Here is a 16949-nt window from a genome sequence, read left to right as displayed (position 1 = left end):
ACTTCGTTTGTCTATAAATTTGCAGTTTTGTAGATATAGAAATGTAAACAAAAATATGTGGCTGGAATTAATATACGAAAAGTTGCACATTGATATGGTTAGCCATGAAACGGTAAGATTTTCAAATCTGTGATTTACATCTTAAAAAAGAAAACGTTACATTTGTGAAATATTTAGTTGAAATAAATGTATTACGAAAAAATACACCAGGCTACACTGTCATCGTGTTCAGCCTTTGGCCAATGAACTACATGGGATATATGGAGAATAGGTCTATGTTTCCAAGCGTAATGGTATTCCAGGAACAATTACCGTTATCTACGGCAGCCGTACAAACGATACAGTTGGTCTTACTTGTTATATTGGTGACTATACAACTCATCTGTAGAAAGTCATATTGTTGGAATATTATTATTTATCCATAAAATAATAAGATATAGAAATTATGATTTATATGCTGAGAAAAATTACATTTGTGCAGTATTTAGCTAAAAGTTCGAAGAAATGATTTTCCAGCGAGTTTAAGTTTGTTTCTTTTGGGGCAAAGCCAAATTTGTCGATCTACTGTGTCTGCTACAGGAAATTGAATAAAACCCCAGAGTTTAAGGTTTTAAGTCCTTTACTTTATTGCTATCACAGCGGAAGACTCAAGCTTAGGAGCTAAAGGGTAAAGTCATATTGTTAGAGAACTTAAGAATATGACAGATTGAAGATAGAAGTTCAAACACTATCTAAAAAAAAAAGTAATTTCTTTTGAAAACGTTATACTCTTAGTGTGGTGCGTAGGATAAATACCTGGGGTTTGAATATTTCAAGTTAACATAACAAAAGTTATTTTTGTTTCTATAAGATAAGCTAATGCATAAATATGCAAATAGTGAACTCAAACTGTATTGTCTTGTCACCTTTAGTTCTTGTGATGCATACGTTTAATTTATAGTGTTTAAACAATTTCTGTTAATAAGAAAAATATTCCTTTTGGTTGTTCGTTGTTAAGCGCAAAATTATACAATGAGATGTCTGTGCTCTGCCTATTGCAGAGATATCGAAACCCCTAATAATTACCGCTAACTAACCGGAGTATAATGAAGTGAAATTATAAAATGAAACCATAACGATAACACAGAACTAATAATAAGCAGTGTATGAATAACTGTAGTGTAAACCCCAAAGTCAAGTTATACTGTATTTCTTTTAGTTACTGTGTGAGCGTTTTCTTATAGCAAAACCACACTGGGCTATCTGCTGAGTCTATCGTAGTCACTGTGATATAGTCCTTATATAAACTTAGAATTTGCATGTTTTATGTTATTTTCAAGACTACATAGATTATAAGTTGCGTTACTATATGGACATATGTAAACTATGCGTTATGCTATATATATGTAGTCAAACTATTGTCAATAAAATAGTAAATTTACATATTCAAACACAATTGTTATTAAATAAATATATATTGAAATTATTAAGTAGAGTACCTTTATAATATAGAACTAATACCATGTCGGAAGTTTTAGATTTGAGGTCAAACATATTTACAGATCAGGACATGTGGTCAATTCAGACAGCTGGGTCACATTCTGGAGACACTATGTAGGCGATATGGTGTTTCTTCATGGAACTGTCTAACCCTCTTGCAGTACACACTGTCCATCCTTTAGTGACATTCCTTGGTACTACGATAATATTACTATTCTATAATGTCATAGGTCACGTGACCGTAAAGCCTCCAAGTACATCCATCTTCTTTTCTCTCTCTCACGTCCTTAGGCGCTGGGACCTGGACTAGTGTTATTATATTTGTAATATTTTTATGCATGAGAATTTGGTGAAATATAGTTAATATTAACGGTAATACTAAAATATCCAGTAAAAATAAATTACATATAATTTGTATTTATTTTCCACATCAGAATTGTGGTGGTTCGAGAGTTTTAACTAAATTTGGAAAGGAGGCCAGCCAGCTTCAAGAGCCCCTTGTAAATAAATAAATTTCATACATATATAAGTAATAAAATCAGGTCACCTACTTTTGTATGGTAAATGGGTAAACTTACCGTTGATCCATAGAGCGGGGTACAATAAAATTAGATTTTTATTTAAAAGCAAAGTTTGTACCTGACGTGCGTAGACTTGCGGACTTTGATAAAGTGTATGTTACATAAACAGTTTATTAAGTTTCGTAATATAAGTACCATGCAACATAATAAATTCACAAACTTTTATTCGTGTTTGTAATATATTTTTTAAAAACGTATAAATTTTTTCTCTTGTGACTGACTTTTGTGTTCATAAATCAATTGTAATTTTTAAATCGCCTTCCAGTGGCTCAGCGGTAAGTTTGCAGGCTAACAACGTTAAAAATCAGGTTTCAATACCCGTAGTAGGGAGACAACAGATAACCCATTGTGTAGCTTTGCTCTTTATAACAAAGACAAAAACTAAATTTGTAAAATATTCAGATATGGAAGAAAGTGCAGATCTGAGAACTGATGAACAAAAGTAAAGAAACATATGTTATAATGTATCAAGCAAACTACATCTGTCTTATATAATACCGAAGAGGCTTTTCGTACAATACCAGTGCTCATCAGGCCGCTGCTTGGTCATAACAAGAGCTGTCACTGTTAAAGTAGGTTAAATATGTTATAAGAGTGAGGGGAAACTAGTACACATATATATTCTTTTCCTGTTGTCTTTTAATCATTCTTTTAGGTGATTGGTAAGGTGTGCCTCGTTAGGGTTGTGTAATAGTAATGTCAAGTACGACAATATTATCTCAATCTAAATATTTATATTGTTTTTTTTTTTTAAATGAAATTTAACAGTCCAAATTCGACATGCAAATACAAACACACCTCAACACACACGTATAAGTATATACACAGAGTGTCAAAGAAGTCTGGAACCGTATGCACTTCAACTAACTTTACAAGACGTGTTCCAATGGTTTTTGTAATTCGGAACGAGTTTCGAAAAAGTAATAATATCATCCTTGAACACTGTCTAGCGTATTTGCACTTCTGTCGATGGTCCGACGCTCGTCGTGAACTTGTTTGTTTCAGATGTCCGGTGACCCCAACCTTCTCTTTGTACACGTGTTTCCATGGGCAACACGAGCTAATTCTTGCATTATAGATCCTGGTCTTTGTTACTCGTGAAGAACCTTTTGCGTGATAACTAATATTTTCACATTTTAGAAACTTTGCGTTACATTCTAAGACGTATCAATAGTAAAATATTTTTAACTTTGAGCGTTAACTGTTGTTACACGGCAGCTAATAACTCTCAGTTTTTATCCAGAATTTAAAACATTACAATACTGAGAAACACTGGATTCTTGATGTTATAATGTGACAGCCAATTCTACTATTCATTGGTAAAAGAGTCGCCGAAGAGTTGGCGATGGGTGGTGATGACTAGCTGTCTTCTCTAGTATTACGCTGCTAAATTAAGGACAACTAGCGCAGATAGCACTCTTGTAGCTAAAAACAAATATTGTCAGTTCATAGTACTCCAGGTCAGGTTCTGGTCCCACTCATACTCTTTGTACAAACGTGTATTAATTACGTCCTCCCTCAAACAGAAGAATTAACTCTACCTTCTCGTGCTTTGTCAGCGATCCAATGTCACATTATCGGCAGTATGCACAGATGAGTATAAAGTGACAACGTTTTGTATTTTTGTTTATTAAAACAAAGGTTTTTTTTTTCTTTTAAACCTGCGTGTAAGGAAATTCGTGGACAGCAAGCAGTGAATAAACGCGTATTTTACGTATTCTTTTTTACCCTAATGAGGAGATATGGTAGTAGGTTACAGTAAAAACTGATTAAACTTGAAATATTTATTTGGTCGAACAGAGCTTGTTCCGGACATTGTTTATTATGATGTTAGAAAATAGTGCGGTCCTTTGAACCGCTAAGTAGTAGAAAAAAGTATAGTACCGGGGCGAAAGGGACTGCCCTCTACCGATGAAGGGGTTAGTTATTATTATTTTTAAAATACTGTTTGAAATAGGCTTTATCAGGTGTTCTATTCTTGTAAAGAGTAAACAGGCTTAGGGATAATTATATTACTTTTTTAAGGTTCTTTTTGTGTTAATTAGTTTCAGTTTATGTGACTTTATGATCTTGTATATCTACGCTACTAAGACGAGTAACACATGCTGGATTGTTAATAAAAAAGTTTGCACGATGTATTTTGTTTTAATGTGCTAGCTGTAAGAATAGCATTAGTACATATAGGCACAGCAGTACGTATGCGGATTTACAACGCTAGAAACTGGGTTTCGATACCCCTGGAAGGCAGATCACACATAACCCATTGCGTAACTTTGTGCTTAACTTCAAACAAACACCCAAAAGGTGCATATAACTTAGGCAGCATTAAACACAACACTCCTTCACCTGAGATCTCATTGGAGAGCTGATATAAATAAAAATGTAAATATAATATTTTCAGGTATATTTTATCCACTCCGTCCCTGTATGTTCGTCCCGTTAATGATATTGTTTGGTACAATAATCATTTTCCAATACATTTTTTTTTTTGCCCCTACTTAGTCTGGGTTTAAAACTAAAAGTACACATGCGTATTTGCGGCTGCATCGTGCGTCTGTCTGCCGAGTTGGATTACTCATGCGATTTATTAGAACCTTTTCCAAACATTTTTACTTAGGTTGTTCAGGGCTTTTGAGAATTTCGTGATTACGTCTATGGTATGTTTTGACTGTTGCATGATTATAAAACGTTTTGTAAACATCACGTATCGTGATTTATGGTTTTGAAGTGTTTCACTTCAAACTTTAACGTGTTACGTGATGCTCCGGGTTTTAATAAACGATTCGTTTACAGTTTTAGTTTATCCTACAAATTAGAGATGGCTAATACGAAAGGGTCATCCCAGCCAGGACTCTTACGCCATATACATCATTGTTGGTCAATCCAATAAAACCAAAAATTGACGAGACTATATCTTCAATGCATTACCTGACCTGGCCAATGGAACTGTTAGAAAGGAGACAGGAAGCACCCTGTACGCTGTTTACAGTACGTAGGTTTTATCTGCTGATAGCCGGAACGTATTCATGGCTATTTGAGCACTTACGAGCTACTTTCTTACATATTTATTTAGACACAATTCCAAGTTTGCTAGCGCCATTACAATTCGACCTAACAACTGAACCCTGCACCACAAGCACGGGAAAGACACGTGCGTAAAGAATGCCAGTCGTATTTTTTACTTGAATACGTTACGCATGTATTTTTCTGTCGCTTCCTGTACCGGCCTTATCGCTCACGGACAGACGCAGTCTTATGGGCATTTCGGGACAGTCTCAATACGTATACGTCACTCTCACAGTTTTGGACCGAAGACACCACAATGATGCAGGTTAGTACAGCACGTGTATAAAACAGTAGTATTGAAAAATAACTCTTAGATGTTTATTAAAACTACCAACGTTATGTAAATGAATTGATTCGTATTGAAACAAACGAGGAAGATGCAAAAAACAAAAGAAAAAACGATAAAACCTAAGCTTTGTTTAGTAAGTGACGGTTCACGTACACGTCATGATGCGAATAGACATATAAGTTCTAACTGATCGATGTTAAGTCTTGAAACCCGTCCCCTCCCCCATAATGAAACGTTATAAACAACAAAACGGTGCTTTTAACATGTCGACCGCTGACCATTTGTGATTAATTTCTTCAATTGTCTCGTCTGTGCCTCCAGTTGTAGAGCGCTTTGTTGAAGTGTCAATCTCAACGATATAAGCTATTCAAGTACAAAACATATATGACTGAACTACAGGTATGTGAGGGCCTTGCTTTTATTTAAATTGTTAATGAAACAATATTTCTGTATTTTACGTACTGGAAGTACAGAACAGCTATGCTGTTCATCCATATATAGCAATTAGTGTACGTGAGTTATACGATATTAAAGTTAACAGTTTTTTAATAATAATGTATTTTAAATATCAACATTATACTAGTAGTAAAGTTAGATCTATAAGTAGGGTTAGATTAATAAATAATTTAATTAACAAAGCTATAGTCTAAGGGGTCTAAGCAAAAACTTCAGTATTAACCAAACCATAAACTCTATTTATATTTCATAATTTCAGTGGGTTTTTTTTAATGGTTATAAATCACTATTAATAAATAGACAGGTCACATATTAGGTTATTTTTTAAAATTACTTACAAAGCTAGAACGGCCCGGCATTGCCAGGTGGTTGAGGCACTCGACTCGTAATCCAAGGGTCACGGGTTCGAATTACCGTCACACCAAACATGCTCGCCTTTTCAGCCTTGGGGGCGTAATAATTCGACGGTCAATCCAACTGTTCGTTGGTAAAAGAGTAGTTCAAGTGTTCACGGTGGGCGGTGATGACTAGCTATCTTATCTCTAGTCTCACTCTGCTAAATTAGGGACGACCAGCGCAGATAGTTCTCGTGTAGCTTTGCGCGAAACTCAAAACAAACAAATAAACTGCTTATCATCATTTGCACTTTTCATAGTCACTGGAATCATCACACTTCTGACCCGTGTAAATTTGCTGGAACACCAGAGATAAATTAGAAGGTTTCCTGTAATGCAACTACAGGGGACGAAAGCACACGAAACGTAATTGCTCACATGGAATATTTCGATCCTGTTGAGGGTTGAAATTTCGAGCTGCGCAAGCTGCGTCAGCTCAGCATTGTCCTCTTCAGTCGATCACAAATGTGCAATATGAACAAACATGTTTCACATTTCTTGGTACGACTTTGTGTTTATTGGTTGAAAGATGGTAAGTAAACCTCCTCTGCTTGAAAAGCAGGGCGTTCACACCCTTCCATAATTTCTCGCTATTCCACCCAAACGCAATCTGTCTAGTATTTTAAAAGCTATATCAAGTTTAAAACATTTATCACTGTATGGTGACTCTCTCAAAAACTCTACTGAACCTCCGTCCCAAGGGTAGAGGAATTAGAGCTGGGTTTATTAAAGCGTATTGATACACTAGGAAAGGCTGATGATGAACTGAGGTAGTTCGACTTCAGAACTTAGACAGCATGTTTTGAGTATGATCTCATTTGAAGTTATTTTAAAGAATGAATAACGTGGTACTGTGGGGAAATGAGTTCAACGTACACTTGTCTATTTCAGGAATATCTCCTCGGCAACCCCGTTGTTTGTGCAAATATGAAACTAAGAGTGTGACCAGAGTTTAGGATTCGTCTTTGAAATGTTTGGTGCAACGAGTCAAGACACAAATTCTTACACTTTACTGGATTCTGATGAGCTTGTCACAAAAGAGATGTCAAGTCACCTATTGGGGAACGTACCAAACAACCGGACATTCAACGCTACGGGTACGTACTATTATTACGGTCTTCCTGTTGTGGTTGTGATGTCTTTAATAATAGTTGTGATCATGTTCACTGCCGTTGTGGGAAATGTTCTAGTGATTCTAACAGTCTATAAACAGAAAAACATGACAAGTAAAACAAACGTGTTTCTTGTGAACTTGGCAATAACCGACACCCTCACAGCCATTCTCAATATGCCAGTTTCTTTGATTACTATGATAAACGGTGACTGGATTTTTGGAGACGTATTTTGCAAGTTGAATGGATTCACAATGGCTGTGTTTTTGATCTGCTCCATTCAAACAATAATGTGCATCGGCATCTACAAATATATTTCAATAACTCGACCATTTAGCAATTCCATGACTTCACGGAAGATTACTGCAATTATCGCATCTATCTGGTTTTGGTCTGTCCTTTGTGCTGGTGCTCCACTGTTCGGGTGGAACAAAATAGTTTACAAACCGGGGTCGACCCAATGTGGCCCAAGTCTACCCGACGAGTGGCTCGATTACTCTCACTCCATTGTTATCAGTGTCACTAACTACATTTTGCCCCTATCAGTGATTATGTTCTCGTATTATTATATTTTTAAAGAAATTCACGAGCACACGCAACGAATGATTAAGACGTCAAACTTCACTCTTCAGGATTCTCTGGATCAGCAGAAGAGCGTGGCAATGACTCTGTTTCTTGTAATGGCGTGTTTCCTCTTGTGCTGGACTCCTTACGTCACGTATTCTACTTCGGTCGCATTCGTTCGAGATAAGACGAGCATACCCTTTATCTTCAACCCTTTGGTATGTAATACGAAAACTTTATAGAATCAAGTTCTTGGTATATTTTATCTTGTTTTGTTTCAAGAAAATATTTATTGTACAATAAAGCCAATGATCGATTGTTCAGAAAATCTAAAACTGCATATGAATTTTTAAGGTAAGAAATATGAATTTGTATCTATATGTTCGGGTGTTAGTTGATTTAGTATCAAAATAAAATTGATTAATTTATTATTTGGTATTAATCATATTTACACCATGGACTATATGTGCTGTGCCCACAACGGATATTTAAACCTGGTTTCTAACAGTGTGAGTCCACAGACATATCGCTATGTTCCTGGTACAACACTTAAAAACAGTCTGTTAAGTTTGTCTACTAGTATAAGATTAATTGTATACATTGTGTCAAATAACTGTTATGAATTTTTTTCTTCTTTATTTAGGTCTGACACGGCTTAATCTAAGGGTCCCTGGCTTGCGTTCAGTTAAAAAATGTAATTTATATTTTAGAGCCACCTGTACATCAAATGACTTACAATGAAATCTTATTATTTGGGGAAAAAAGAGGTCTAAAGGTTGTCGTTGGATATTGTTGATGAGCTCTCTTCCCTCTAGTCCATCATTTCACAATTAGGGTCAACTATGCGCAGACAGCCTTTTCCCACGAAGTCCAGAATCATTGTACAGATATTTTTATCACTTGTCATTCCAATTATTAAGAATGTTTATAAATTCAGTTTACAGATTCTTACTTTATGGATAAGATAAACAAACAACAAACATTTGGTTTCCTGTAATCTCTTAAATATTTAATACACGAAGACTGTTAAGTTATGAACAGTGTTAAACTTGTCGTCGCATTGGAATAGTTCGAGCATGACTAGTCGTGATGAAATCAGAGGTTAATGTATACATGAGATACCACCTTACATACGTAAGGTGACATGACATACCAGTCAAAACATACGGTTACTTCTGCCAAACATCTTATCTACACGAAAATGTATCTCAGAACGGCTGGTATGGATATTAACACTTTTATTGATAAGAAGAGAACAACTTCCTATGTCATCTTCAGGTTAACAGAGAGATCTTTTATACACGTGTTTGGTTTCGTACGAAAATATATTTAGCTTTGGTTTCTCTGCAACTATAACGCGAGAATGTTTCATATCAGGTGAAACACCTATCCATACCTACAAACCCGGTTTGTATCCCCGTCACACTAAACGTGTACGCCCTTTTAGCTGCGGGGGCGTTTTAATGTTACTGTCAATTTCACTATTCATTGATAAAAGAGTAGCCCAACAGTTAGCGGTGGTTAAGATTTTTTTAAAAAGAAGTAATAGTTAAGAACCAGTGGTTCTGCCAAGAGGGAACTGGTTTTAGTCAGTTAAGCGCCCAAATTTCGAATGTTGTAGTTTAGTCGTTCAATTGACTAAAGCCAGTTCCTTATTGACAGAATCACGAGTTCGAATCCCACCTGACCTAAATTACGAAATTTTGAATATTGCATGTCTCTTGTTTCGTTCTGTCAGCTTTTCAAGGATGGAATTTAGCGGTAGTCTAAAACCTTGCTAACCAGTAGAATGAAACAAACAAACAAAAGCTACAAATGATTCCGTTTGCTGGAAATTTCTTTTAATTAAACTAGTTTAGAATGAATTATTTGCCATTATTATCGGTCTTATCCATTTATTTCGACTTATTTTTTTTCATATTAAGCTACTTAATACTTCCACAATTACATCACTGTAGGTCCAAGAATAATGAGTTCTTAATATTTACGTGAAGGATTTGTCGTAGAAAATATTATTCAAGCTATGTGTCATTTCACCTGATATCAAGACATATAAGTCCACCGTTGGACAGCGGTAGGCTTATGGACCTTTTGATCTAAAATATATGCGGCGTTTAGTTCTCTGCGGGGGACTCAGGAGATGGCCTAGTGCGGATTTTGCTTTGATTGGTTTGGTTTTTTGGAATTTCGCACAAAGCTACTCGAGGGCTATCTGTGCTAGCCGTCCCTAATTTAGCAGTGTAAGACTAGAGGGAAGGCAGCTAGTCATCACCACCCACCGCCAACTCTTGGGCTACTCTTTTACCAACGAATAGTGGGATTGACCGTACATTATAACACCCCCACGGCTGGGAGGGCGAGCATGTTTTGGCGCGACTCGGGCGCGAACCCGCGACCCTCAGATTACGAAGCGCACGCCTTAACGCGCTAGGCCATGCCAGGCCCCATTTTGCTTTGAAATAAAACAAACAATCAACAGGTATAAGTGAACTGTAAAATATATTTTAAAAAAATGTTTAAAACTTTTTACTTTAATTTCAGTATGCAAAAATTTCTTGTAATAACAAACTGTAATAGCGTGTGTGTGTGTTTTCATATAGAAAAGTCACATCGGGCTATCTGCTGAGCCCACCGAGGGTAATCGAACCCCAGATTTTTAGCATTGTAAATCCATAGATTTACCGCTGTACTGCCAGAGACAACTGTAATAGCAAAACAAGTGCAAGCTTTTGCTCGAAAATATCGCTAACGGCGAATATTTCTTTGTTTTTGAATATCGTGTAGCTTTTCCCACTATTCGTCGGTAAAAGAATAGCCCAAGAGTTGGCAGTGGGTAGTGACCATTACATTATAACTTCTCCATGGCTAATTGGGCAAGCATGTTTGGTGTGACGAGGTTTCAATCCTGCGACCCACAGATTGCTAGTCGAATGCCCTAACGGCGAGTGCGCCCAGTTGATGAAACAACGCATTTTAACGTCTATAAATAATACCCTAAAAATTATTTTTAATCAGATTGAATTTTAGTTTCGCTCTAAGCAAGTAGAACGTTTCGATCGGAAGTTACTATTAATACCTTTATTAGGAGAAAACATTTTACGAGACATATGAATACACAGGAATATTAGAAGTTTTTAAAATATTCTACCTGGTTTTTGTATTTCATTTATAATAACTTCAGTTGTTTATATTTTATTTTTAGGGTTACTGGTGTGGATATTTGAATTCTGCTTGTAATCCAATCATTTATGCTCTCCGTAACCCATTCTTTCGCCAAGGATACATGGCTATTTTGTGCGGACACTCGAACGATCCTTTAAAGCCTTCAAAAGGTCATTTTTTATTACTTATATTTTGTTTTCATTCATAGCAAAAATTACCTTGACAAATTATTATATTAAAAACTTTGTAATACGAATTTTAACCATTTTGCTAAAATGCTCTTGCAGTGTGGAGCAAGGGGTCAATACGCCCCTGGAATTTCAGAAGAAAATTAGTTTGAATAATTCATTTAAAAATGTACTATAAAACAAATAACTTTTGAGTATAGACGACGAAATTAGCTGTCCATGAATAAGCCATGATTAGCCAGAGCATCACATTGAACTTCAAGACGATGTTCATAGGCTGTGGACTTGCTCCCTTTTGGAATACATTCTGTGAACGCTCATAGTTACAAGTAATCGATGTATTTACGGAATTATATTGATTTTTGTTGTTATTGCTTTATTTCTTTTAATTTTTTTTCTTGAATCAATTTATATTTGTTGCCCCCCGCTAGTACAGTGATAAGCCTACAGATTTACAAAGCTAAAATCAGGGGTTCGATTCCCCTCGGTGGGCTCAGCAGATAACCCGATGTGGCTTTGTCATAAGAGAACACAATTTTTTATTTGTTTATTTTTCTATGACTGGTGCTTAAGACGTGTTTGTTTGTAGTTAAGCACAAGGTAATACCATTTGCTTTCTGTGCTCTGCCCACCACGTTTCTATGAGTGTAAATCCGCAGGCATATTGCTGCTACTGGGTTGTGCCTTAAGATGTGATAATATTGAAAGGATCATGTTATATCTAATAAACTCTGCTTTGGATGTAAAAACCTAATATTTTGTTTATTTGACATATGGGTCGGGTGTGGCCTTGTGGTTAACGCCCAAGATTAATGTATGATGGCGTTAAACACTCTTAGGTTTGGGTGAGTTACAAGAGTGACGGTCAATCCGGATTTTCCGTTTAAAGCCAGACAAAGCCGTTATGACGGCGGGTGCTGCCAAACGACAGACTTCACTTTCATCAGTAGCCCCATTTATAAACTGATGGCCTAGGGCAGGGATGGCGAACCTTTCTGAGTGTGTGTCCAAATTGGGGATAATCTTCTAAAAAATTCTCTCGCGTGTCCATGGTAATATTTAGCAGCAAATTATCATTTATTATTATTCTGAATTATTTTAAATGAAACAACTTTAGGAATTACATGCTATTAATAACTATAGTAATTCACAAGAAATAAAATCAATTAATTTCATCTAAACACTCAACAAATCGTTTAAGGACAGAACCTCTACTTAATCAACGAACATTATTGTACATAAGTGGTCCTGGATATACCGAATTCGCCTCTCTCAGTAAATTCTGAAATTGTCTTTTTTTTTTCAAAGCATGCGCAGAAATACATTAACTAACTTGGCTACAACTTCTATGACTTTTTAGGCCAGCTTTTGTACACAGAAGTTTCTTTTGTATCATGCAATGAAAGCCTAATATATTTACTGCGAAAAAATAAATGCATATTTACCGTTATTATCACTAAATATCCAGTATTCATTCACAAACAACAAAAGAAAAATATAAGCAGAGCGAAGCCAATACCAACAGTTTACTTCTATTTTTACTCAAATTCTGATGTGTGTACCGGGATTGCGAGGAATTCAAAACGTGTCATCCGATGTTACTTGTTCCCGTATTCCAAAGGTAGCACTAAGAGGGCGTGAGACGTCTCCTGTGAACATTTCTCACTGCTCCCGGGTTGGAAAAATAATTTGCTGCTGCATTTGGCAATAATGATAATCATTGTATATATTTATTTATTATGAGTTAGCGTTAGGCTTTAAAGAATCACAAGACAGTACTGCATGCCGCGTGCCAGCAAAGGTTTTTTGCGTGCCGCAGGTTCGCCATCGTTGGCCTAGGGTCCTGCAACCTTATAGCTCAGCACGAGGTGGTGTTCAGATCAGGTCCCGTCACATAAGATGATGTTTAAATTGAAGAAAATACCAAATTAACTAACCTCATGGCACTACCTGTTCGTGATAGTGTTATTATATAAGTGTAGTTTAATGAAAAACTCTGCTTCTATCATAGAAATAGCCATTGAAAGTAATTCTTCACACAGACATTAAACAATACATTTTCTATGCTTTACTTATTAAAAACTATGTACAGTTGGATCTAGTATATCGTAGATGGTATGTTATACTTGCAGTTCTATATCTGTTAAAAACTATATACATTTGGATCTGGTATATTGTAAACATTATGTTACATTTGTTGTTATGTGGTTATTAAAACAATAGAAATTTTGACTTTTTATACTTTAAATAGTATGCTATATTTGCTATGCTATATATATATTAAAACTAGAGACGTATATAGTTTCTATAGTGTACTATGTTTGCTACGCTATACCTATTGAAATTACAAACAGTTTGGACGTAAGTATTTCAGGATTCGTCTCTCTTGCACTACTTTTTAACTCGCATTCTTTTCTTTTATTCAATTTAACCAGTAACAAATATCGTGCTTTTGTCTTTACTAAGCTAATTTGTTTCAATTTTGTTTCACTTACGATATTTACTTCTGTTACTTAATGTTGTTATAGTACAATGTGGCCATTTTTAATAAGCCCGTTTATATTATAATCATGTTTTACGTCACTGTTAACGCTATTTGAGATCGAGCCTTGTATAAACGTTTAGTATTGTTTTGTTCCACTTTAGATAACGTTCGACCTAAAGTATATTTTAGATCCCAGCAAAAATATCCAATGTTGTCCACAACAAACAGTTCGAGACATAATGATCTATGTTCAACACGAACAAGTTTATTCGACCTAATGGATACCACAAAGGGGACTTGGAGTCCTTTATACACTTCCGAAAAGACAAGTTTAGAGAGAAGATTCTGGTTGGTTAAAGGATTAGCCAATATACAGATGAACTCCAGAAAAACAGCCTCTCTCTTGGGGATTAATGACAACGGTCATATACAGACACTTAAAATAAAAAATCTGGGTTCTAGTTTTCATCTCGCACATGTTCCTCACGTGTCACGTGATCAAAATGTGCACCATCCGGTAAATTCTGTCTTGGTTCCGCCAAGTAGCATCAATGAACGAAGCTTTCATAACATTAACCAATACGTTCCTAGGTGGTTATCTGATCCAAATTTGTCTAAACGTGAAACGGTAGAATTTCAGAAGAGTTCTGCTGACGAAGAAATCACCAAACTTTAATGTGCTACATACACTGTTGTTCACCGAAATTTGGATATCTTGTCAAACCAAAGAGCAACATTTGACGATCAAATTGACGTGTTAAAAAATGTTACATATTTTCTGGATTACTTCATTGTCGTATTTATAGAAAACGCGTGAATAGTAGTAAATTTATTTTATATTTTTACAAGCATATCGGTTATATCGTCCTAACAAATATATTAACAATATGAAAATACATTGGCACCAAAATAGAAAAATAAATTCACAAAAAGTTAAATAATAATTGTACAGAAAGGTTGAAAATTTTATCACGCGAAATTCCAAAAACAAACATATTTGTACAAAATACAATGTTGCAGTAACATATTTAACTGGGAATTCAGTACTTCCCTTTACAGCTTCTTCAGGATGTTTCCACTAAGACAAAAACCATAACTAACACTATAAAGTTCAAGTGGTTTTTAAATAAGAAATTTTCATTGATTTTATAACATGTATTTAACGTTATATGTAGTAAAGGCTATTGTTGAAAATTTACATTGTTATCTATATCAACTAAAACTTCCTGTTGAAAACCAAAGTGTAGATAACAAAAGTTAACATTAAAACATATATGAGTGCCTTCCTTTTTTCATGTTCGTTCATAATTGTAGTTGTAGGATGAGAAGAGCTTCTATGAATGTTCTGTTCTTGTATTTTATGGCCTTTGCGAGGACTAGTACAAAGAAGGATAAGACCTTGACCATCATTTAATAAAAATATTACTTGGCCATGATTGGATAAAACGTATTTGGGTATGATTTGATAAAAATACTTGATCATGAGTGGATAAAGACACTTGGTTATGACTGAATAGAAACATTACTTGACCATGATTAGATAAAAAAATATTTGGCTATGATTTGGTAAAAATACTTGACCATGATTGGATAAAACGTATTTGGGTATGATTTGATAAAAATACTTGATCATGATTGGATAAAGACACTTGGTTATGACTGAATAGAAACATTACTTGACCATGATTAGATAAAAAAATATTTGGCTATGATTTGGTAAAAATACTTGACCATGATTGGATAAAACGTATTTGGGTATGATTTGATAAAAATACTTGATCATGATTGGATAAAGACACTTGGTTATGACTGAATAGAAACATTACTTGACCATGATTAGATAAAAAAATATTTGGCTATGATTTGATAAAAATACTTGACCTATGATTGGATAAAGAAATCTGTATCTGCACCTCTTTCATACTTAGTTTTTAAAGAGAATCGATAAGCTCTATCATTGTGGGTAGGGTCCTATCAGATAGGAGATGTTACTTATAAGTATGTAAAGAATGTTGGAAGGAACAGACTCAAATTTAGGTCTAAACATGTTTTTATGAGCCAGTTGGCTTTGATACTCTGAAAAATAGTTTACTAAGGATTTAAAGGTTGACTTCTGACAGCTAGAAAAACTATCTCGAATTGGAGGTACTGTAAAAGTCTTTGTGATATTTTAGGAAAATTATCTTCTTTCTCTTTGATTTTTTATGTCCATACATTGTTTTCTTCGGAGTCTGTACCATTTTTATTACTGCAATAGTGATAGATTCTTTCTGAGTCTCCGACAATTGCTGTTTCTGTGGTAGCCTTTGAATGATAGAATTTGAACTGAAGGTCTTTGTAGTTGGTTTATTAAACAAGGTACATTGTATATTGTTGTCATTGTCAATCATTAAGGTATCGTCAATAAAATATCTAATTTAGTCTTTTGAATGAATAAATGTTATATGGATGATGGAGTCTATGGAATTGAGACGATCTAGAAATTTGGTTAAAAAATCAGAGTCTCCGTTACATAGTACAAACACATCATCAATGTATGTAAGTCAGAGAATGGGACTAACATTGTTATCACTACTCAAAAAAAAATCAGAGTCTCCGTTACATAGTACAAACACATCATCAATGTATGTAAGTCAGAGAATGGAACTAACATTGATATCACTACTCAAGAAAAAATCAGTCTCCGTTACATAGTTCAAACATATCATCAATGTATGTAAGTCAGAGAACGGGACTAACATTGATATCACTACTCAAGAAAAAATCAGAGTCTCCGTTACATAGTACAAACACATCATCTATGTATGTAAGTCAGAGAATGGGACTAACATTGATATCACCACTCAAGAACTATCCTTTCAAAAACGCATATGAACAATTCGGCATAAATAACATTTAGTTGATTGCCAATTACAACCTCATTTAGGTGAAGATATGGTTTATTGTCAAAACAGAAATATACATTGTTGTTGTATTAAAGCCTTATATAAATAGTGCTCCAACAGTGCTGGATTGTTTGTATCCTAGCCACGCTGAAGAGCTCTGGATTGAAAGAAACGCATAATCGACAATGGATATGACAAATATCGTGTGGTTGGAATACTCTTGTTAGACACTCTTCTAATTCGCGAAATTCTTTAAGGAACAGATTTGGAAAGTTGAGTTTAAAATG

The 16949-nt window shown here is 35.1% G+C and overlaps 2 protein-coding genes across 6 annotated transcripts in view; one reads left to right on the top strand and one right to left on the bottom strand.

The window, feature by feature from the left end:
- Positions 1–1497, bottom strand: part of LOC143252546 (uncharacterized) — a 49419-nt gene extending 47922 nt beyond the window's left edge. Inside the window, exon 1 of the mRNA XM_076504861.1 lies at positions 1479–1497. The gene's annotated coding sequence lies outside the window, so the exon portion shown is untranslated. The remainder of the gene's footprint in view (positions 1–1478) is intronic.
- Positions 285–16145, top strand: LOC143252544 (pinopsin-like). Of its 5 annotated transcripts, XM_076504853.1 has the most exons (5): positions 2632–5391; positions 7158–7363; positions 8011–8160; positions 11145–11274; positions 13939–16145. In XM_076504853.1, exons 2-5 carry the CDS (start codon positions 7289–7291, stop codon positions 14451–14453), a joined length of 870 nt encoding a protein of 289 aa, XP_076360968.1. In that variant the 5' UTR covers positions 2632–5391; positions 7158–7288; the 3' UTR covers positions 14454–16145. The 5 variants fall into 5 exon arrangements, with proteins under 5 accessions (XP_076360967.1, XP_076360966.1, XP_076360965.1 ...); XM_076504852.1 differs by lacking the exon at positions 2632–5391 and adding an exon at positions 285–667 and having other exon boundaries at positions 7158–8160; XM_076504851.1 differs by having other exon boundaries at positions 2620–5814; positions 7158–8160.
- The last annotated feature ends 804 nt before the right edge of the window (positions 16146–16949 follow it).

The sequence above is a fragment of the Tachypleus tridentatus genome, chromosome 6 (genome assembly GCF_004210375.1).
Source record: "Tachypleus tridentatus isolate NWPU-2018 chromosome 6, ASM421037v1, whole genome shotgun sequence".
In the NCBI taxonomy this organism is placed as follows: Eukaryota; Metazoa; Arthropoda; class Merostomata; order Xiphosura; family Limulidae; genus Tachypleus; species Tachypleus tridentatus.
Note: the sequence above shows the minus strand (reverse complement) of the source record. Positions and strands in the feature narration are given on the sequence as shown.